The sequence below is a fragment of the Balaenoptera borealis genome (assembly GCF_965194805.1).
Source record: "Balaenoptera borealis genome assembly, chromosome: 21".
Lineage (NCBI taxonomy): Eukaryota > Metazoa > Chordata > Mammalia > Artiodactyla > Balaenopteridae > Balaenoptera > Balaenoptera borealis.
Genome location: NC_138880.1, coordinates 18718780 through 18741604, shown reverse-complemented (window position 1 = coordinate 18741604; position 22825 = coordinate 18718780). Strand labels below are relative to the sequence as shown.

Here is a 22825-nt window from a genome sequence, read left to right as displayed (position 1 = left end):
TCATCCATTTTTGGCTGTGTTGGGTCTTCCTTGCTGCGCGCGGGCTTTCTCCAGTTGCGGCGAGCAGGAACCACTCTTCGATGTGGTGAGCAGGCTTCTCATTGCGGTGGCTTCTCTTGTGGAGCACGGGCTCTAGGCATGCAGGCTTTAGTAGTTGTGGCTCGCAGGCTCAATAGTTGTGGCTCGCGGGCTCTAGAGCTCAGGCTCAGTAGTTGTGGCCCACAGGTTTAGTTGCTCTGTGGCATGTGGGATCCTCCTGGACCAGGGCTTGAACCCGTGTCCCCTGCATTGGCAGGCAGACTCTCAACCACTGCGCCACCAGGGAAGCCCCGCTCCTTCTCTTTTTTCCTTCAATTTTCCCCCTTTTCTTTATTGTTTTCTTCTCTTTCCTTAATTTTTTTCTCCTTTTTTGTTCAATCCCTCATAGAACATTATTGAACAATGTCTAAACTTTTGTTTTAATTTAGGAGTTTACAACCTGGAAACAAAATTTCCTTCTTTCTTATTAAACAATAAAAACAATGGCCATAGGAAAGAAATTTGTATTCACTTAATCAGAGAAATATCTTCCTTTGCTAGTAAGATTCCCCTCTACATTGAGTTATCTTTTCTACAATTAGCATCCCATTATGTGAATTGGTGTTCCATATAAACAAATAATACTAAAATATTACTATGTTCTGAAATATCCAGAGAATGGGCTTCACTGATCCATTCCAAAGTTTAATCAAAATGTGAGTCATTTTATTTCATTTTTTTCACATTATATTCAAATCATAAGAAGCATCCAAATACAAAACTATTGAGATGGAATTAGGAGAGACAATTTGCATAATTATCATTGACAGTAATGTTTCTCTTGTCTCACTTAAAATCTGAAAAAAAGGTATAATTATATAGTTGCATGAGGAATTTTATTTTCACCCAGAATATATTCCCATGTGAAATAGAAGAATGAAATTTAGGTTTGCATGTATGTTGGTATGGTATCAATACTAAAATTTTCCAGCTAGTGCCCCCAAATGAGACAAGTACAACTTGCAGAGAATAGTAACTTTGTCCTGGATGTTTAGTTAATGGATAAGAAAATCAAATGTCCATACTGATGCCTGTATTGGCTTCTTCTGTGACTGTCCCTTTTGCTTTCTACTGAATAAATGAGAACCTATTTTTTTGTTCCCTTTTTATTCCAATAGGTTTGATACTAACAATATAATTGGAGATTTCAAAAATTTTAATTAAGTAAGAAGAGTAAGTTTTCTAACAGTAGGTTGGGCTTTTGTTTTTCAGATCCTAAAAATGGCCCAACTCTTCAAGAGAAAATGAAGTCTTTCAAAGCTGCACTGATTGCCCTTTATCTCCTTGTGTTTGTAGTTCTTGTACCTATCATCGGAATAGTGACAGGTACAGTATTCTAGAGTTCTGAAACTCAGCAACTCATTTTGTGAATTAATTATTGCAGGAGCAAAAAGGAGCATTCAGTCTTTTGTATATGGGAGATTCATAAGGGTGACTTCACATCACAAAGTGTTCCTCAAAGTTATTTCATGAAAAAATAGATTCTGCAAAGTTACCAAGTAAAAAAGATGTTTTTAAATAGCATAGAAAATGGAAGTTTGAGATAAAAATATAAATATGTAAAGGTAAGATGGAAAGAATTAGACCATTTCAAAAATGTTATCCTCTGAAGTCCTATATATTTCTAATGGTGCATTATAAATTTCATGGTAAGTATTCTAGTTTCCAATGTGAGGATATAAACATGATCATTTACATTAATGATGCCTAAAATATAAAAATAAGCCAGTTGTTCAAGAAATACACTTCTACTCCTAGTATTGAGAGCAGAAAGAAGTATTCCTGTGAGTCTTCAAACAGAGGAATCCTCGTAAAATAATGGCCTATCCTTCAGTAATATTCGTACAGTTTATATGGCCACATATTTCATAAGGGTATTATTTAAAACATCTCTAAAAATAACCTGCTAGCATCCTTTCAAAGAAAAAGAAAAATAGAACACTTTTCTTGGGTTCTACATGATTTTTTCAGGTACAATTTTTTTTTTTTTTTTTTTTTTGGAGAGTTTGGCTTGAATTGGGGATAAATTTGAGGATTTCTACAGAGGTAGATGGCTTGCATATAACTCAAGCAAATCTGTAAATATTATTTTCCTCGGGAGCATTTTTGAGGGATTTGATTGGCATTTGAATTTATATACCTTGTAGCTCTCCTCTTTGTGAGTGGCAAAATGGACATATGCTCGAACAAGAGATAGGCTGGGAGGAAGATATATTTTTATGTGCATACTAATCAGATTAATAAGAAAATGCTCCTAATAAAGGCCAAACCTCCTCCGCCAAGAGACAACCTAAAGAATATTCCAAGACAAAGCCAAAATTCTACTAAGGAAGAAATGATAATGAAAACAACAATAACTGTAACATTTTTGTAATGTTTCTGAGCATGTACTATGTTCAGGCACTAGGCTATACATTTTCCAGATTATCTTAATACACCTTACAGTTACCCTTGAGCAGATGTATGCTCACCCTCATCGTCCACAAAAGGAAACTGTTCAGCAATGGAGTTGGACTTCCCACCCCTGGCTCCTGACTGCTAACTTCTGTGGTCTATTATCTCCCAGTGCAATCGGGTTTTTAGAACAAAATATGGTTGGCCAATAAAAAAACAAAACAAAACAGAGTTGTCATAATTTTAGCCAGGAAAATATTTTCCATATGTAAAAATCAACTCCTACTTTGAAACAAAAACAAAACAAAAACATTAGCCAACCCCAACAAACGGAACCAATCAACCTGTCAAACCAACCACAGCCATCTAAGTAAAAGAAACTGACATGTTTGTCATTAAACAACTAACTTCCTGATGAACTGAGATTATCTGTGTGCTGTTTATGTATATGCTTATCTGTAGTTTGAAATGCATAACTGAAAGATGTGTCATTGTTAGGGATCATTAGCTATCAGCCAGTTAGAATTTGGCACATTTCATCACTTTTATACAAACCGTGGCCTACAGAGCCAACCTCAGGGAGTGCAACTTCTTTCTACTAGGCCCAGGCAGAATACGAACTGAAGTCTGGAAAGACTTCAGGGTTCTAACCAAGTTCAAAAATCTATGGGCTAGTCAACACATTCTTTCTAGGGTTGACAATGATTGATTTGAAGTAGCTTTGTTTCCTAAAACTATAGCATGTACCTATTAAGACTGACAAAAAGCTAAAAATGTTCAAATCTTATAAGTTCACATTAGCACCCAAATTCACCAGAATTTGAAACAGATCTCCCTGTGTCTATCATACTTGAATAAGAAACACTGACAATCCATTTACAGCTGTAAGTTGTAGGTCAGAATATTTTCCAAAAGAAAACTAAAATGCAATACATATCTCTACTTGATATCCAAAAATTTCAAATATAGACAAAATGTATCCCTGAAATGATAGAAATTACTCTGTTTTGGCAAATATAAATCAGTAGATAAAGTGTTACACATGAAAACTCTATTTAAAGTATCTTATACATTGAAAGATATTTCTTAATTATAAAATCTTCTCCACACGCTACCTTTTCTTCAGAAGCTACTAGATCACTATCACAGTACAGCGACATAGAATAATGTTTCTGAAGAATAAGATATAATCTAAGATTAATGTATATAAATTGTTACTGATACACTGAAGATCCTTTAGCTCAAAATAATATAAATTTTTGGTAGAAAAAGGTTTTGCCAACATGAAAGAGTAAATGTGATCTGTAAAATCAAATATAACTCTCTCCCTAGGTCTTTGCACAAGCCATAAAATTTGTCTCCTTTCAAATGTAAAATAGAAAAGTCACAAAATGGCATCTCTCTGATGATAATGAAAGAAATGAACATTTGAAAATATGAACTCTGGCATTCTTTACCTAGATTTCTGATACAGTATTAAATTTTTTAAAGAAAGTAAGGATTAAATTAGTTTTCATTCAAGATTTGGGAAAATAAGCAATATTGTGTTTTTAAATCTGTAAGCAAAAAATAGCCTTTATTGTCAGTTCATGTTGAACTTGGTATTAAAGAAAAATCCTTGGTCCCATGACATTTTGTTAAATCAAGTCTTCCCTTTCTATACTGAGAAGAAGTTTTGCTTTACCCATATGAAATAAAAAGTATTTCCAGTGAAAGTAAAAATTATATGGTTGAGTAATTAGATCAATATGTCTGAAGCATATATGTGCGTTAATATAGGATATTTGTTTTTCTCTTTTGGGACTGACATATATATATACTACTATGTATAAAATAGATAACTAATGAGAACCTACTGTATAGCTTAGGGAACTCTACTCGGTGCTCTAGGGTGACCTAAATGGGAAGAAAATCCAAAAAAGAGGGGATATATGTATACGTATGGCTGATTCACTTTGCTGTACGGAAGAAACTGACACAGCAGTGTAAAGCAACTATACTCCAATAAAAAATAAATAAATAAATAAAGCACAGATACTACCTTTCTCATGGAACACCCAACCTCCTCCCAATTTTTTTATATTACACAACATTAATTCCCCTTGTTATCAGTATTGGGCATACAGATATTGAATCTGAAATATTAATAATAATTAAAATATTGAAAAGTATCGAATGTGTATTATGTGCCAGGAAAAGATCTAAGCACTTTGCATATATCAGCTCATTTAATTATTTAAACACTGACTAGTAGTATCCCATTTATACAGATAGTGAAATTGAAGCATGGACCAATTAATTTGCTCAAAGGCACAGCTTATAAAGGAAAAGGCAAGAATCGCTAATCCAGGCAGTTCTCCTCCAGAACTTGGATTATTAACTGCTACCTAAAAAAGCAGTAATTATCATAAAAGAAAATTTTTTAAGGGACAAGTTTGAGATAATTTTGCAAATATTGTTAGTTTAGATTTCTGATTGTTAAAGTCAAAATCCATTCCCAGTCATTTTCTATTCCCAGAGTCGCTCAAGCAGTGCTTTATATATAGTAGGTGCTTAATAAATAAATCATAGAATTGATGAATCCATGAGTGAGGCTGTCAATCCAAAACTTGCTCCCTACACTTAATTTAATAAATGTGATGAGATCCAAGTAAGAAGTATACTATTTTGTATAATTTATTGATAAATTTAGAAATGTAAAATAATGCACATGCAATATGGTCTCAGTTGTGGATTATATCAAAATGTAGTTACATATTTTATTAATTCAAATAAGCTAATTTTAAAGAGAATGTAACTAGGAAAATATGATATAATGTGTTTTTTTTTAAATTGAGATTTAATTGCATATGTAGTTTAATACTTAATATAATCATAGCTACAATGACAACCATCATCAAACAGCTTCTTTAAGTAAACGTGGTGAAGATTCTGTAACTAAGATAATATCTTTCAAGGATAAGGCACTTGAATTTGAGTAGAGTTTTCACACGTGCCATCTGTGTGCTACTTGATTTACATGCCCTATCGCATTCATCCTCAGCACCACTGTAAGATAGTTATTACTTTTAGATCACTGGGGAAACCTAATCAAGGAAAAGATAAATAATTTTCTCAGAGTAATCTAGCTAGTAATGGAGGAATGGAACTAGATTCCAGAACCAGGCAGCTTGTTCCTGTGCAAATATCAAGCTCTCATTTGTGTAACAGGTACCCTGAGCTCAGGGTGGAATATAATGTTTTTCATGTGTAATCTCATTTAAGTCTCAAAAACCTATAAAGCTGATACTATTGACATATCATTTTATTAAGAAAACTGACAGATCAGATATCACTGTTTATGTAGATATACTTTTAAACAATATTAAGTTACTCTTTATTGCTCAATAATGGTCAAATATGGAAAATCTTATGCACTCAAATTAATATGGATGCGACTGATATATACATAGCTAAAAGGTATAAACAATATAGATATATAAAGAGAGATGAAAAAAACAATAAAATCTTAACCGCCACTGATTATATAAAATGGTGTTTAACATTTTCTTCATTGTGTATAATTATATATTATTTTTATCTGCAAAAGTAATGTTTATGCTTTTCATTTTTTGAAACTATAAACATATTTCTCTAGATCCTTTCAGAAGGGTAATTAGCTTGTTTAGAGAACATATGCCCATTTGGAAATATATATCGGCACTTCCGTATGCCCCCAAATAACATTTAGTAGAATTTTTTTATTCAGGAAATAATTACTTATAAGATTGTTCATCAAAGTGTTCAATATATTAGTAGAAACAGAGGCAAACTAAATGTAGGAGTTTTGTTAAATAAATTTGGTAGAATCACACATAGAATACAATGTAGTTATTCTAATTATTTTTGTAAAACAATATTAAATAATATGCAGAAGTCTATGATAGAGTGCTAATTAAAAGCTAGTTTCCAGATTGTATATAAAATCTTGCTTTTATGATGATAATATGGTAGTGGGAACAGAAATTTGATAGGCATATGCCAAAATGTTAGCACTTGATTCAGGACGGTGAGATTAATGGTAAATTATTTTTCCTTATTACTTGTTTCTAAATTTTCTGCTATAAATATATGTTTTATAATAAGTAAAGAGGAGTCTTATAAAAACAATATTTTTTAAAGTTAAAACAACTTCTTTTATCCAGTTTCCTTCTCTACCAACAGTAAATTAGTTCTGTGGAAACTGAAAATGATAACACTCTGCTAGCTTAGCGATAGGATAAGGAAGATGAGCCAACACTTTATTCGTACAGTGGATAACACTAATATTTCTACCTTTATTGATACTACATATTGTTTCTGTCACATTATCATTTGTCTTCATAATAACTAACCTACTCAACATGTTTACTGCAGACACTGTGTTAAGCATTATCTCGTTTTACTCTAACAGCACACCTGAGGACCAGCATACAGTGTACTTCATGATCTCTAGAATTTACTCTTACTCTCAGAGCCGTGTGCCACGACCCAGAAGATTCATCTAAGCAGCAGTTCAGAAAGAGTGACTTAACTGTGGGATAAACTCTAATGTAAATTGGGAAAAGGAGACAGTTTCCCTCTCAGCAGTATGCCTACCTTGGTTCATACTTTGTATATTTAAAATACATACCTGATTTAGGATAGCGTTCAGAACGTTAGAATGGGATGAAGTGATGTGGAATGGAATGGTGGATGCATTTAAGGTTACAGGGCATGACTCTGTTTATTTTTACTTAAATACGCAGCTCAACTCCTAAAATGGGAAATGAAGAATTGCACATTTGGTTCAGTTAATGCAAATGATATATCTCCAAGTCTCGCAGGAAAAGGAAATGACAGTGAAGATGCAATGAGATTTCGAGAAGTCGTTACGGAACACATGAGCAACGTGGAGAAGAGAATCCAATATCTTTCAGATAATGAAGCCAATCTCATAGATGCCAAGAATTTCCAAAATTTCAGTGTGACAACCGATCAAAGGTTTAATGACGTTCTTCTCCAGCTAAGTTCCTTACTTTCCTTCATCCAGGGACATGGAAATGTAATAGGTGAAGTCTCCAAGTCATTAATAAGTCTGAACACCACACTGCTTGATTTGCAGCTCAGTATTGCAACACTGAATGCCAAAGTCCAAGAGAATGCATTTAAACAACAAGAGGTAAGAGGTTTGTATTGGAAAGTCATACCTGGGATTGAATCCAGACTCTCTTAGGGTATTTTAATTTTATAAATACTGTTAGAATGCCTCTTGAGACTCTCGAAACCAATTATAGTTGTTAGATTATCTTAGCAGATTTGGACAGATAGATACTCTGCATTTGCAAATTTTATACGAAACCCAAACTTTCTTCATCATCAAAGGAATGAAAACCTTATTTACATGGGCGAAGTACAAAATCTAAATTTTAAAATAGTTTGTCACTCCCAAGAAGCATCCACAAGTTTTTATGTATAAAGATAACTATATTTAAAGAATTAAAGTTTGAATAATGTATACAACATCTTATTACCATCACAGGATCAAATACACAAGACAAGAGAGCAAGACATATTCCAGACCAGTTGCTAGCAAAAGTTTCTTTGCAAAGGCCCAGATACAACCCTTAGGCTTTGGGGACCACATGGTCTCTTTTGCAACTTCTTAACTCTGCCACCGTAGCACAAAAGCAGTCGTAGACAACACATGGACAAATGAGTGAAAATGTGATCCAATAAATCTTTCTTTTCAGAAAAAGACTTTGACCCATGAATCATAATCTTCTCACCTTTGCTCTAAACTATTCTGTGGCCAACCCTCTGGGTTACTTTGTTTTGATGAGAAAGAAATTAAGAAGCAAGTTGTTTAGTTCAATATTGAATTATTTTTTGTTGTTGGGTAATTATAATTGTTCCATTCCATGAAAATATAAGCATATGGATAAAACTTCATTACTCATGTGAAAAAATAATCTTCGTACTACAAGGTACCTAAGCCCTAAGATCATAATTAATGTGAAATCTATAAATTTTCCACCATTAGCTCAGCAAGGCTGGCATCTTTGTAGTAGATTTTACTTGAATAGACCATTTCTTAATTAATGAGGTTGTTTTCTGTACAGATACAGTGTTATGCAGTAGTGATTGTTAAAAATGGATGTCCCTTATAGAGAGCAAAGAGAAGCCTCTGAAGTTGTAACATCAGGTGGCAACCAACTAAATTATTGACTAGAGAATAGACTAAACAGGTTAAGAAAGAACACCCTACATGTTTATTTTTTGTAAGATGCAATCACTGAGAAGACAGTGACATTGCTATTTAAATATGGAGACTGTTGGTGAATCTCTTCCTAACACCAACCTTGATATTCTGTCTCTGATCCTTGTCACATCTTCCAAAATCTGACTGTTAGTGTTTCCCACACGGTTAATAAGTACCCAAGCATATCAAATGCTATTGGAATATCAAGGACTCAAGCTATGGAGGAGTTAGAGAAAATTCTCAAAGAAGCAACTGTCCCCAGGGCTGAGGAACAGAGGAAAGTAAAATGTCAGCTATGGGAGTAGAACCTGATTAAATTGGAGGGAAAGAGGAAGGGAGAAGAAATATTACTTTGTGTGGAAACAGTATCAGAGGAGCAGTGAGACAGGGTGTGGAGAAAACGAAGATGGACACGATGAAAAAATAATATATTTGATATTAGTAATGTCCCCAACGCATTAGAGATTATAGAATATCTATGAACCCATGTAAATGAGGAGTTGAAACCAAATTGGAAACCGTTTGGAAGGCAGTAGAAGTCCTGAACCTGTTTGAAGTGATACTTAATAGAAATAACCAAAAACTGGTGATCAGTGAGCTATTCGGACAGATTGCACTTATATTTTGGAAGGGGTCCCAGTATTAGATGTGGAGGTACAAGGGAAACGAGGAACTTCCAAAGTTAATTTTTTTTTTCAAAGCTTTTTTTTTTTTAAGACAGTAGTCATCTGTGGAGATTTGGAATCTAGGTCAGTGCTAGTGTATGTGTGTGTGTGTGTGTGTATGCATGTGCTTGCTCACTGAAAACAATATTTGGAATCTCATTCTCATCTCTTAAAACAATTGTATTCATCTTTGAATCTTTAGCCCAATGCAGGAATAAATAAATTAAATGAATGCCTCAATCAGTAAATGCTGTTTGAGGAAAAGGCTTTTAAGTAATAGCAGCGTAATGTTTAGCAAGGACAGACCAAGCATTAATTTGAAAGAAAAAAGAACACTGACACAAAATAAAAGAGAGACGTGGGATTTATCCTCTCCATTGTACGTACAAAGGACTGTAAGAATGCAAAAATAAATGCCTGTTTCTAGCAGTGCCACTGGTGATAGACTGTGGACGGTGTGTGTGGGTGCTGTATAGCACTTTAAAAAATATATCAAATGCATTTTCTCTCTTCCTAATAAAACTTATTTCGAGTGAAATATGGTTAATGTGAGCACCACATGCAGTTTTCAAAGAAGGAAAGAAAAGGCAGCCGCAGCTTTAGGTATGAAAATCATCGGCGGTTCCCGGGGTTTAGGTCGCAAGATCACCAGCTAGTCCCCTGACTTTTCCTCTGTGGATATCAGGAACTACCTGACAGCTGGAGCAATTTGCAGCCACCTAAATGACATTGAGCATATTTACCACGTTGCTGCACTCTGCAAACATCCGTGATCACTATCCCACCTTTATACCATAGTGTACACGGAAGATGCCAAATAGGGAGGGAGGCGGTAGAGGGTAGAGAAATGCTTATCTAGAACGAGGTTTTGGATGGGGAAGGCCATTTGGAGCAGTAAAAACAGATGTCTCTCTGCTTGAGTACACTGCTATTGTAGAGGCAGATCTGGTACATGTTCATTTCTTTCCAAAGGTTTTACTTGACTCTCTTGACCCTCTCCCTTCAACTTGTCCGGTCCAGTGAAGGGAGGTGAAATTTTCTCTTCATACCTGGATTAATTAACAATAAACCACTGGTTCATTTCTTTGTGCAAATGGGAAATGAGAATCTATCAACAGTTAAACCTAGAAGTCCTTAGGAAAGTATAGAGCATACCATGGAAACAGAGGACGCAATAAAAGAACAGAGAGACAGAAAACATTACCAGGATAGATGAGAAGGTTAGGTACACTAGAAAGAGAAAGCCTAGCGCCCAAAGGAAAACCAAGCAAAAGACTTGAAAGGAAAAGCAATAAAGAAAAACATTATCAAAAACTTTATGACTAGATACTTAATTTGAAAAGCAAATTAAACAAGGTTTTATTATGTTTACTCTTACTCTACAAAGTTAAATATATTGATGATAACTAGGATTTGAGTGCAAAAGTAAGCATTCATGTACACTGAGAAAGATTTAAAAAATGGTCCCATATGTTAGGAGGGTGGTGTGGCAGGAGTGAACAAAAATTTTAATATTTAGTCCCTTTGATCAGATCCACTTCCAGGAAGCTGTCCTATAGAAGTGCTTGTATAAATATGTAGATATATATAAAATGGTGTTCATTTCACCATTATTTATGTGCAGCTCAAAACTCTATCAATAGGTATCAAATTATGAGAAATACATACAATACAATTCCACTAAATTATAGAAAATAAAGCAGTCTCTAAGTATTTTAGTAGGTAAATATTCTTATATTATTGAGTGAAAAATAAAAGCATAATCCAGAATGTAGTACAATCTGTCTTGCTCACAGTCTCCAGATATGCACGCATGTATGTAAATATGCACAAAATATATATGCATTTGAAAACGTAAAATAATAATGAAATCTCAAATGCAGAGGCAATAAAAAAACTGAACATAAGGTATTGTTAATATGCTAGTTGAGATTTTATTGAATCTGAAAAGCTATCCTTAATGTTCCTTACCACTGAGAATTATGACATTAAACTTTGTTATTGCTATAAAACAATTTAATATACAAATCTATTGAATTTAAGGAACTGTAATTACTCTAAGTACAGTGTAAAGAATTTCGCTTTGGATAAATTAAAAGCCATATGACAAGTTTTTTATTTTATTTTATTTTTAGCATTTTGTCATGTATATATTTGGGAATAGAAGCATACCTTAGATATATATTTAACCAATTTTTTTCTGGCAGAGGGTGTGAAAATTCAGCCATTCAGTTAAAAGAGGAATGCTTCAAAACCAAAGAATTACTATTTTAAAATTGTTCTCTAATTTCTATATTCTTATTCCATAATATTACTGTAATATTATACATTTTTTAAAAACCTGACTTGTAGGGCTTCTTAAACTTATATATTTGATAATTATGTGTGCAACAAAAATTGCGGATGTTTGCTTATGTTTCACAGGAGATGAGTAACTTAGAGGAGCGTGTGTACAATACATCAGCAAAAATTAAGTCTCTGGAAGAAAAACAAGTGCATTTGGAACAGGAAATAAAAGGAGAAGTGAAACTGTTGAATAACATCACTAATGATCTCAGGCTGAAGGATTGGGAACATTCTCAGACACTGAAAAATATCACTTTAATTCAAGGTAAAATATCCTCTCATTCTCCAGAAAATGATATACTAAAATGCACTGATATATGTAGAAATTTGATATTGGAAATTCTCTGGTTTTAAAATAGTTTACTACAAATTTTACTACAAATATCCAGAGGAAGGAGCCTTGAGATCATATCAAGACATGTTAAGATGACAGTATCTTGGTATCCTCTAAATGGTGATTTTAAAAAAAGCAAAAAACAAATGAAATTGCTCTTATGGTTTAGTGAATTATTGTTCAGAATTTCTCATATGTACAAATACAAGTTTTCTGTGAGGCACAAAGTTCTCTACCTGTCTGTAAATCAAGCTTGTTAATTCTATTTTTCTAAACTTACAGATTTTTTCTTCTTACCTGATCAATTGTATTATTAATTAGAAAGGTCTTTTGAATTCTCCAAATAAACAATGAGTTTGTCAATTTCTTCTTTAGCTCCTATGAGTAAAACAAGGTGAATTGAACCTTACTGACTTCTAAATTAGTATATATATCATATATATTTCTATACTGGGTTTTAGTCATTATTTACATTTTAACTTTTTTTTTTCATATTTTACTTTCAACCTTTGTTATCCTTTGTATTAGGCTTGTCTCTTGTAAAGAACAGTTCTTAAAATTTACTACGCAATCTGGCCATCTCTTTCCACCATATTCATTTCTACTGTTATTTTGTGCTCCGTTTCTGTCCAGTCCCATGTTCCTTTTGCTTTCCTTCCATGTCAACTTTAGGATTATTTGAAATTTTTCTCATTAAACTTTTCTCTCTATCAGAGGCACCAAAAAATTTTTGGAAACCTTATATTTATTTTTATTTTGCTGATAGTCATCCTTAAAATTTATCTTAAAGTCACAAGTTGATCAGTATCTTCACCTTCATCCTCAAATATACAAGGAACTTAAAACGCTCTGATGACCCTCTTCCCCGGTTTCCTGCTGTCTTTGAGTATAGCTCATTTCTATTTTATGTATTTTTTAAACCAAGAATTTAGTCAAGATTGTTTTGCTTACATGATACAGACAATATTTATATAGATTAGCCCATGAGTTTGCCAGTTTTTCCTCCTCCTAAATGTATCTGTGACATCTCTTCTGGGATCATTTTTTTCTTCCTGAAGTATTTTTTGGAGATTTGTTTAGTGAAAGTCCATTGGTGGTGAGATGTTTTGATTTCTTTTTTCTATTTTGTCCTTGATCTTTAAAATTGTTTTACCACATACATATTTCTTAGGGTAACAGTTATTATTTTTATTCGTATTTTCTTCTGGTTTATGGCCTTTCTTACTGCTTTTAAAATGATTATGACCACGTTGCTTGCCATTATCTTTGTCTTTAATACCTACAATTTCACTAGTCTGTGATTTTTATATTGACAGTTTTTCCATGTGGCATTTGTTTTACTCCATTTTCTTCCTAAATCCACTTATATTTGTGGATTAAGTCTATCATAAATTTGGGAACATTATCAGCTTCAGTCTCTTTGAATATTGCCTCTTCACAATTCTCTCTATCCTTTCCTCTGTAACACTAGTTAAATTCATGTTGGATCTTCTTATTCTAGCTACCATGTCTGTTAAGCTCTACTTTACACTTTCAGTTGTTAATTCTTATTAGAACAAGAGAAACAGAAATCCATGTGATTTCATCTTACATAACACTAGTTTAGGATAATTAAGAAGTCTTAATATCCAAATTTTTACAAGAAAAGAAGAATTTAAAAAATAAGTCCCAGAGACTATTTACAGTATGATTTTTGTTTCTAATGCTCATGATTTAGAAAAAGTAAATAATGTATATTTACAGACACATACACATTTAATGAGAATGGTTGTTTTTAAAATGCAAGAAAATGAGAAACAAAATTCAGGTTAATGATTGTTTTTGAAAAGGAAGAAGATGAATGAGATGGGAAAGTGGCTAAATAGATAGCTGTTTGTTGGGTTGTAAGGTTGCAGGTATATTTATTTTTGTGTTTATAGCTAACTTGTATAGAATATATTGCATGTATTCTTTTTTTTATAGATTTCTTTCTTTCTCTCTTTCTTTCTTTCTCTCTTTCTTTCTTTCTCCCTTTCTTTCTTTCTTTCTTTCTTTCTTTCTTTCTTTCTTTCTTTCTTTCTTTCTTTCTTTCTTTCAGTTGGGTCTTTGTTGCTGCACGCGGGCCTTCTCTAGTTTCGGCGAGCGGGGCTACTCTTCTTTGCGGTTTATGGGCTTCTCACTGCAGTGGCTTCTCTTGTTATGGAGCACAGGCTCTAGGCATGTGGGCTTCAGTAGTTGTGGCACACGGGCTCAGTAGTTGTGGCTCGCAGGCTCAGTAGTTGTGGTGCATGGGCTTAGTTGCTCTGCGGCATGTGGGATCTTCCCGGACCAGGGCTTGAACCCGTGTCCCCTGCATTGGCAGTCGGATTCTTAACCACTGCACCGCCAGGGAAGCCCCTATTGCATGTTTTCTTTAAGTATTACACTGAAACCAATGATAAAGAAAAATTGAATTAGTCAGCTTTCACTCTAACGATTAGACATTCCACTTGGGATTTCGAATTCCACTTGGGATTTCAATTAAATATCCCCAACTTTACAAATCCACACCCAAACCCTTAGTTCTTTCTCTCTCTCTCTCTCTCTCTCTCTCTCTTTTTTTTTTTCGGCCATGCCACACGGCATGTGGGATCTTAGTTCCCTGACCAGGGATTGAACCTGCGCCAAACCCTTAGTTCTTGAGAGCACCTACCCTCATCCACCCCTCAAATCTGTTGCTTACCTAGTCTTGTCTGTCAATTGAGTCATTGTCCAACTAGTAACTCACTCCAAGATCTTGGAAGCAAGCTTTGATTTCTCTCTTTCTCTCACTCCCTGTATCCAATCCATATATGAGTCCTGTTAACTCTTCTTCCATACGATAAAACTCCTTCTCACTGTCTCCTCTGCTACGACGCTAATTCAAGCAACAGTATTACAGCCTGGTGTACTACATCAGCTTCCCAATTGTTCTCCCTGATTCTACTCTTAATTCATTCTACAGAGAGCAAAAGAGTGTTATTGAAATAATAATAATAATAACATGTGATTAGATCTTTTATCTCTTAAGACCCTCCAATATCTTCCCATTGGACTTGGAATAAAATCCGAACTCCTACTTGATCTGGCACCCATCTACTTATCTGCCCTCTTTTCTAATTTTCCCTCTGTCTAGCTTGGAGAGCTGGAAGAATGAAAGTGCCATTGAACAGTATAAGTTAACAAGGAGGAAGTGCTGGTTTCACTTCTTGCTGTCATAATGTGCACTAGACAGCTCTCTCTCCCTTTAAATGTTCTCTTAGCTTTCCATTCTCCTTAGATCCACTCAGAATTACCTTTTTAGTGATAATTTCTCCCTCCCCATTCTTATTATCTCTCTATATCATGGTGTGCTTTAACTTCCTCATAGTATTTAAAAGTACATGATACTGTTTAATATATACATTTGCTTATTTGTTTATCACAGATCTTCTCGAATAAAATGTGAGTTCCGTGAGGTTGGGTCTTGTCTCTCTTGTCTATCTCTCCATACACAGCACCTGTTAGAGTGCCTGGTATATGGTGGGTGAGCAAATGTATATGCCTTAAAGGAATAAGTGAAAGTAACACTTCCTTCCTATGAAGTTACACTTTGTAATGGCAATGTCATTCTTCCAGATTTCCAAGGTAGAAATTTTAATTGTTGTTGTTATTTTCTCCCAAGAATACCATTAGTTCTTATGTTCCACATTCTCTAACCCTTTGTCACTCCTTTATATTCCATGTAAACTATTCTTATCACTGCTCTGCCAGACTATTGAAATAGTCTCGCAATCATTTCCTGCCTCAGTCTTCCAGACTACAGTCCTTTCTACACTCTTGTTAGAATGCAGCCTTGCATTCTTGTTAGAGGGACACCCTAGATTGCAAAGAGACTCTCTGTCACCTCCTTATTACACATACACATTTCTCTGCAGCGCTCAAGTTCTTCTATAGTGCTTCTCTTAACTACTTTTGAATGCCTCATTCCCTGTCTTTTCCCTTTTTGACACCAAATATTTCAATTGATTTTACTGTGATTCTGACATGCCCAATACTTTTTACATCCTTTCTCATGGCTTTTCCTTCACTTGAAAGAATATCTTTCCTCTTCTATTTGTATCTGAAAATATCTTATCTATCATTAATGTCCATAGATGACATACATGCAACCTCTTCCATGAAGCTTTCTCTGGTCCCACCGTAGTAATACTCTTGCTGACATTTATATCTTGCTTACTTTTGAACATTAAGTATTCTTTCACAAGAGAATTCCTAATATGATTGTTATATCTAAAAATATCTCATACTGTCTTCTATCGAAATGTTGTCTCTTACTGGAAACAGTAAGTTCATTAAAATTACGGGCTACTTTTTTATATCCTCTACAGCATCTAGTCATAATTTTTAATAAATATTTATTAAACTATAACCCAAGAGAGACATTGTATTAATTAATGAGTGCTTTATCTAATGTCGGTTGTAAGATCAGTGTCATTACTTTGTGTCCCTCCTCTTTTATATTAGCAATTACTCAATATTTATGAAGATTAAAGAGGTAAAGATATTTTAATATATTTCTCAAGTAATTATAGCAATTAAAGTCTAAAGGACTAAATGAAATTTCATTGTTGAAATGGTGAAGCAGAATTTGGTGGGGAGCGGGGGATAACATGATTTAAAAAGACAAAGTTGTTTAACATTTGAGGAAGGAAGTTAAGAGAAGTTAAGAGAAATAAAATATGACTCATTGCTGAAAACAGTGTTTATTTGGAAAAATTTTAAGCATATTTTTTTCCAGAAACTAAAAGCACCAAAAAAAGAAAAAAAATGTATCAATTGATCAATTGTCATGATAAGGAAGAAGTGATTGATAGAATTTGAATTTGGAGATTTGTGCAATTAATTATTGGGATTTAAGAAATGAATTGTGTCTTTAACCACTACATAAAAGAAAAATTCGTCTCAGGAATAATGAAAGAACAGCTGCCAAAAATGAAATCAATTAATTTTGGAAAAGTATAGCCTGGAACATCAGGAAAGAAGTATTCTAGTTCTGATCTTACCCAACTGGCTTTAAGACCTTGGGAATTCACTCTCTCAGACCTCTATATTTATGTTTGACTAAGCAAGCTTTAAGGCCTCTTCCAGATTAAACATCTCTAAGTCAGTGAGCATGAAAACTGGAAGAAAAAAAAAAAAAGAGTCAGGTTTAAATAGCAACAGCCTAGAAGATTTGGCAGATTTTTATGGTGATCTAAATGTGAGGCAAGACTGAGAACAAAGTAGGAAATTAATGATCATAATGAACACGACATGGAGAAGCATAGCTCTGGAAATTTTGGCAGATATTATTAGTGCTATGTTATCATTTGAGGATTTTAAATGATGTGATGTTCCTGGGTTTTCTTTCCCAGCAAATTGGGTAATTTTGATCTATGATATTTTTTAATTACTGAGTATTTTAAATCAGTACATCTCTGTGGCTAAGTAGAAATCTTAGTTTTCCTTAAAAAAAAAAAATCATAGGGAGAAAGCTAATAGCGGATTTGGTGGTGTGTTTTATAGAGGGAATTGTTCATGGCAAATTACTGCTATAGCATTTATGAATTATCCCTGTAACTTTGTAGTTAGATGGTACTAAAGATGATGAAAAATAGTGGAATTCTTATGGCTTCTGGAACTAGGGCAAATCAGATGTTTTGAACAATATTAATCTAGTGTCCTTTGACATATGTTAGCAAGAGAGCGGCCAGGAAGCATCATGTCCATTTATTGATGCACAGAAGTGGTTGTTGATGTGATTGTGGGACAGAATTTTGAAAGGTTAAATAGTAACTCAGAACCAAGAAGGTGACTACAATAGACTCGAAGTCCCCAGACTTAAAGTTCTTCCTTCTTTTTTTCCATAACGTGGCAGAATAAATGGCTACATTTCTTTACAGTTGATGCAGACATTTGTTTTTAGACTGAAATAAATGAATGAATGAGAGTGGAATAGACAAAATATATTCAGACCAGATTTTAATAAAAAACCCTCTAGATTAGTCCAACTGCAGTATGATAAGGATGTGAGCAACAGCAGGATTGGAGAGACCAGTTTTGGAAGGTAGATGAGAGCATTATGTTGATAATGTTCTCGAAAGTTCTACATAAGAAGCTAAGAGAAAGTAGTATATGATCTGTGTACTTCCATCCCTCCAAAATATCAAAAAGACACTTAAACCATTGAGATACTTTCCATATTTTGTTCTAGGCAGTAGAAGGCACATAACAAATTATAGAATTTAAACAGAACATAATGGGTGAGATTAATGTTACATGAAGACTAAGATAACAATAAAAATGTAACATCCAACACACTCAGTTAGAACTCTTGAAGGAAAGACTTTACCTCGTTTTCTTACTCTGGGATTCAGGTACCTGGTATCAGCATTTTTATATAGAAATAGACAGAGAGGGATCTTTAACTCAGAATTTTATAAAATAACATAGATGTATTTGTTATGATTGAGTTAATGCTCCAACATTTGGGCTGTGCACAGTTACTATGCATAGTTACATGCAAAATAATTGAAAGGATAGTGAGTTCCATTTCTTACTTATTAAAGAAATGGTGAAAACTCTTAATCTCAGAGGCTAAGAGCCCAGAGCTAGTCTGTGTCCCTCGCTTCTTGTCTCACACCTTCTAGTTTTTCCTGGAATGTCTGTCTTGCTTTAGAGCCCTAATCACTGAATCAGAGTCTTTTCGTGTGCATTTTTTTTTCAAAATGCCATCCTGGAGTACTGTGGATTTGCTTCCCTTTAATTTGCTCAGCAAAATTCAAGCTGCAAATTGAGTCTTTCTGTCCTGCTTGCCCCCTCCATTGTCACTGTGCAGAGATGAATGAACTGCAGCTGTGTTCACGGTTGTGGGAATTAAAACCCCTTTGTTGGGAAAAACTACATTCTGCAGGAATAGAAGATGCGTAGATTCCCATTGATGTAGAACCATGACATCTCTTGTGGACACCTTAATATATGTTTCCAACATTAAGCTATAGCTTAGGAGAATTTGCTAGTTGTTACTACAACTACTTAATGCCCAGTAGTATGCGGTTTGCATGATGATTATGTAAAAAAAAACCCAAAAAACAAAAAATACACACACAACACAAACAGAAAATAATTGTTAGTAATTATTCTCTTAAGATGATAGAATTATGTATTATATTTTGCTCATTTTTTCTAGGCTTTTATATTTCCTATAATATCTAGAGTTACTATTGTAATGAAAATGCAATAAAACCTTACAGCCCAATGGTGTGTATGAAGGAAAATGGATGATGTGCCATTGAGAAGAGCAGTGGTATCTGGAAAATTAAGTCACCAGGGAAGGAAGGTGCTAAAACCCAAGTTGTACCTTGAAAAATCAGAAAGAGATCAGAAAAATGGAGAGAGGCAAGGGACAAGGATTTCAAAAGAAGCAAAGAAAATGGACAGAATATACTTACTAATAACATTATCATTATTTATGGAGCCCCTTCTTAGAATTTTTCAAGTATCATATCTACCCACCTGATTAAAATTTGTAAACAAGTGCTCTCTAACCAGTGATGCTAAACATAGTTGTGTGTTATCCTTGCTGTCCTTGAACCACGGAAATCGAAAATGACTCTTTTAAAACATCACTGTTTGATTATTCTATGGTATGTCCAGGTTCATTTCTTCCTTTTGGAATTGAGAAGAAATTGCTAAGTGTTCTGCTTTAAAGGAAAGGAATAACATTGTCCTGTGGCACTCCATGTAGAAGAGGGACATACTCAGTGCCATCATTCTAAAGAGGTGATCACTAGATATCTGTTTTGCTGGGCACAGAAAATTCAAATGACTAAATCAGTGATGATCAAACTCAGTACTAGGGGGACACCTTGGTAATTGCTATGCCAGGTAGTCAAAATTTTCCCTGCAACCTTTCCAACTTATTTTATAATGTCTATATCTATCTAAGGATTCTACCTAATATTTTACTTGAGAAGTTATTCCTTGACTCATTTCCACTTTCCTGCCTTTCCCCGCATCTCTTCCACTTACCCAGCATTCTCTTTCTTCTCATTCTACCCATTCTTCAAAATCCCCTTCAAATCCTACCTCCTCAATTAAGTCTTTTCAACCATTGCTCCTCATGCTGATCTGCATTTTTCTAACATCCGAGGGTATCATTTTCAATGATAGGGTTTTTGGTTGTCTACTTCATGTGGATTTTTGTTTTCCTTGAGGGTATCACACATGACTTGAATTACACATTTTCCACACAGCATCTAAATTAATATAGTGAAATCTGCCTGGGGCTGAGGTAACAGGGTGATGTTCCCAGAAACTTAATCATCAACCTTCTGGTTCCAGCCAGTCTGGGGTCTACATACTAGGGGTCAGCATGTAGTCACCATCTTCCACATGGGTGAAGGGCTTAGTTTCTACAGATCAGCTCAAAGATATGTGTCAGATTGTTATGTATATCCATTGAGGAGGAACTAGGACTCCAAGCTATCATTCTAGCTACGTTGCTTGACTGCTTCTCCTTTGTTTCTGCATCCCCTCACTTCTCTCATTGTTAACTCCTTGTGCCTGCTCTTTGGGGCTCGGGGAAGGCCTAGGAAACTAAAGCCTTTTTTCTGCAAACAAGAAACAGGGGACCTGGAGGGGTTTTGCACCCAGGAAGGCCCTGCAGGGTCCTCCTTGGTCTCAATCCCCCTTTTCTTTGATATTTCTCAATCCTGAGGGGAAGAGGGGTAGGACAAGAAGGGGAATAAAATTTTGGATAGAGAGGTTAGTCATAAACTTGGCAAGGGAGCTCAGTGTTAGGGGCACTGGGTTTCATACCCAGTAGGTACACAATACGAATGTGGATTTGTGCCATCATTGACTCACTGTCTTTCTCTGCCCCCAGGATCTGAGAACCTAGAACACTGCTTGGCACACCGAAGTATTTAGTCCATAATTAGGTTGTCTAATTTAGAGCTATCTCATTGCACTACTCAGTAGCAGGGTATGCTTCCATTCAGGAAGGTTAGTCTATTCATTCTGTGTAATTGTGCAACAAATAAGAGCCTTTGGATTTACCTATGTAACTGTCTTGACAAATGACAAATCTATTTTACCTATGCTTTAAGCCTATGATCAGTAATTGTCATTTATTTTTTAAAGGTCCTCCTGGACCTCCAGGTGAAAAAGGAGATAGAGGTCCCACTGGAGAAGTTGGTCCACGAGGCATTCCAGGTCCAGTAGGTATGGTAACTACTCCATCATATACTGCAGGGCTAGGTAATGTACATCTGTGTATGTGTGTAGGGGGAATGAGTTATTTGACTGGTTCCCTGTGTGGCGTGTGTGTGTGTGTGTGTGTGTGTGTGTGTGTGTGTGTCTGCATGTGTATGTGTGTGTGTTGAGGGGATATCAAATGTTTTGGTAGCCTAATCACTATCATGTTCTGAATGGTAAGCAGTGACTCTTGATTTTTAAAGAAAGTTAAGTGTTTTAACAACATGGGGTTGTTCGTAAGTCTAGAGAGTGTGGTCCATATCACTGACTGCAAACAGTATTTGGCCGACCTAGTTTTAGGTCACATGTGAAGGAAAATATGAAAACCATTTTCACGTTGAATATATTTGGAGGTTACCTGGTTTTTAAGATACAAAAAAAAAAAAAAAAACAACTAATGTAAATCAAAGGCAAATTGGATTATATACTCCTTATATAGTCCTTAACTGGAATTCATCTGCTTAAACCTATGCAATCTCAGTGTAAATCCTGACTGGAATACAGATGACTTTTCCCTTTGCCGTCAGCCACTCTGTATCTTACTTAGAGCAAAATTGTTTCAAATTATTTTCTTCTGTAATCTTGAAAGCAATATTTTGAAAGACAGTAATAGGAGACAGAAAAAGAGAAGGAGCATGAACTTTCTTTGCTCTCAAAAAAATAAAGATAATAACAGTAACATGATCGTGATGGTATTCACGGCTAGAAATCAAATACCTGCACACTTTTTGAAGGTTGGGAGTATACTGCTCAGTCTAATGGTAACTAGAATAGTTTGTGCTGCCAAAAAAATGTCTAAATACCAGGGACTTGATCTTATTTTTCTGTCTTTTGATTATATAAACTGTTCTTCTTTCTGATCAATGTATCAACCAGCCCAGGTTACATCAGAAAAACAATTTTTAAAAATGAAAAGCATGAATTTGACACATGCCTGCCCTTTACATCATAGTGCTTAAAAAGCCAATATATAAAGTTTACCTTAAAAAAAGAAAGCTTTTAAAATTCTTTATATATATATATATATATATATATATATATAAATTGTTGGTTTGCCTTTGAAAGTAATACCAGGTAAGATTCTTTATTCAGAAAAGTCTTTCTACTTGACTCGCACCCAGCAGATCTTAGCAATGGTGCATTAATGTCATAAGCAGAGGAAGTAACCAGTGTTATATTATCTGCCAGAGCGGCTATTGTCAAAGGTCTGTCAGCTCCTCCATTACAAATTGCAATTGTCAAAGCTTTATAACTCAACCCTAAAAGTTCAGTCTGGGCTACAACTTGCCTTCCAAAGCTTCATCTTGGGAACATCTTTTGTAGCTGTTTCGGAATCAAATAGAAAGAGGGATTTAAAAGCTTCAGCTTTTGTTACTACCATAGACGGATACCGTTGCAAAGCTGCTTTGATTCTTTAAGTGAGGGTTTAGTCTGCTGCTGTTGGTATTGCTCATATACACAAATAGGCATTAT

At 34.7% G+C, this 22825-nt stretch overlaps 1 protein-coding gene across 5 annotated transcripts in view; it reads left to right on the top strand.

The window, feature by feature from the left end:
- Positions 1–22825, top strand: part of MSR1 (macrophage scavenger receptor 1) — an 86766-nt gene that overhangs the window by 29505 nt on the left and 34436 nt on the right. For all 5 annotated transcript variants that reach the window (XM_082374805.1, XM_082374804.1, XM_082374806.1 and 2 more), the window contains exons 3-6: positions 1291–1404; positions 7239–7651; positions 11821–12007; positions 21239–21319. In XM_082374805.1, coding sequence (XP_082230931.1) covers positions 1291–1404; positions 7239–7651; positions 11821–12007; positions 21239–21319 — 795 coding nt within the window. The remainder of the gene's footprint in view (positions 1–1290; positions 1405–7238; positions 7652–11820; positions 12008–21238; positions 21320–22825) is intronic.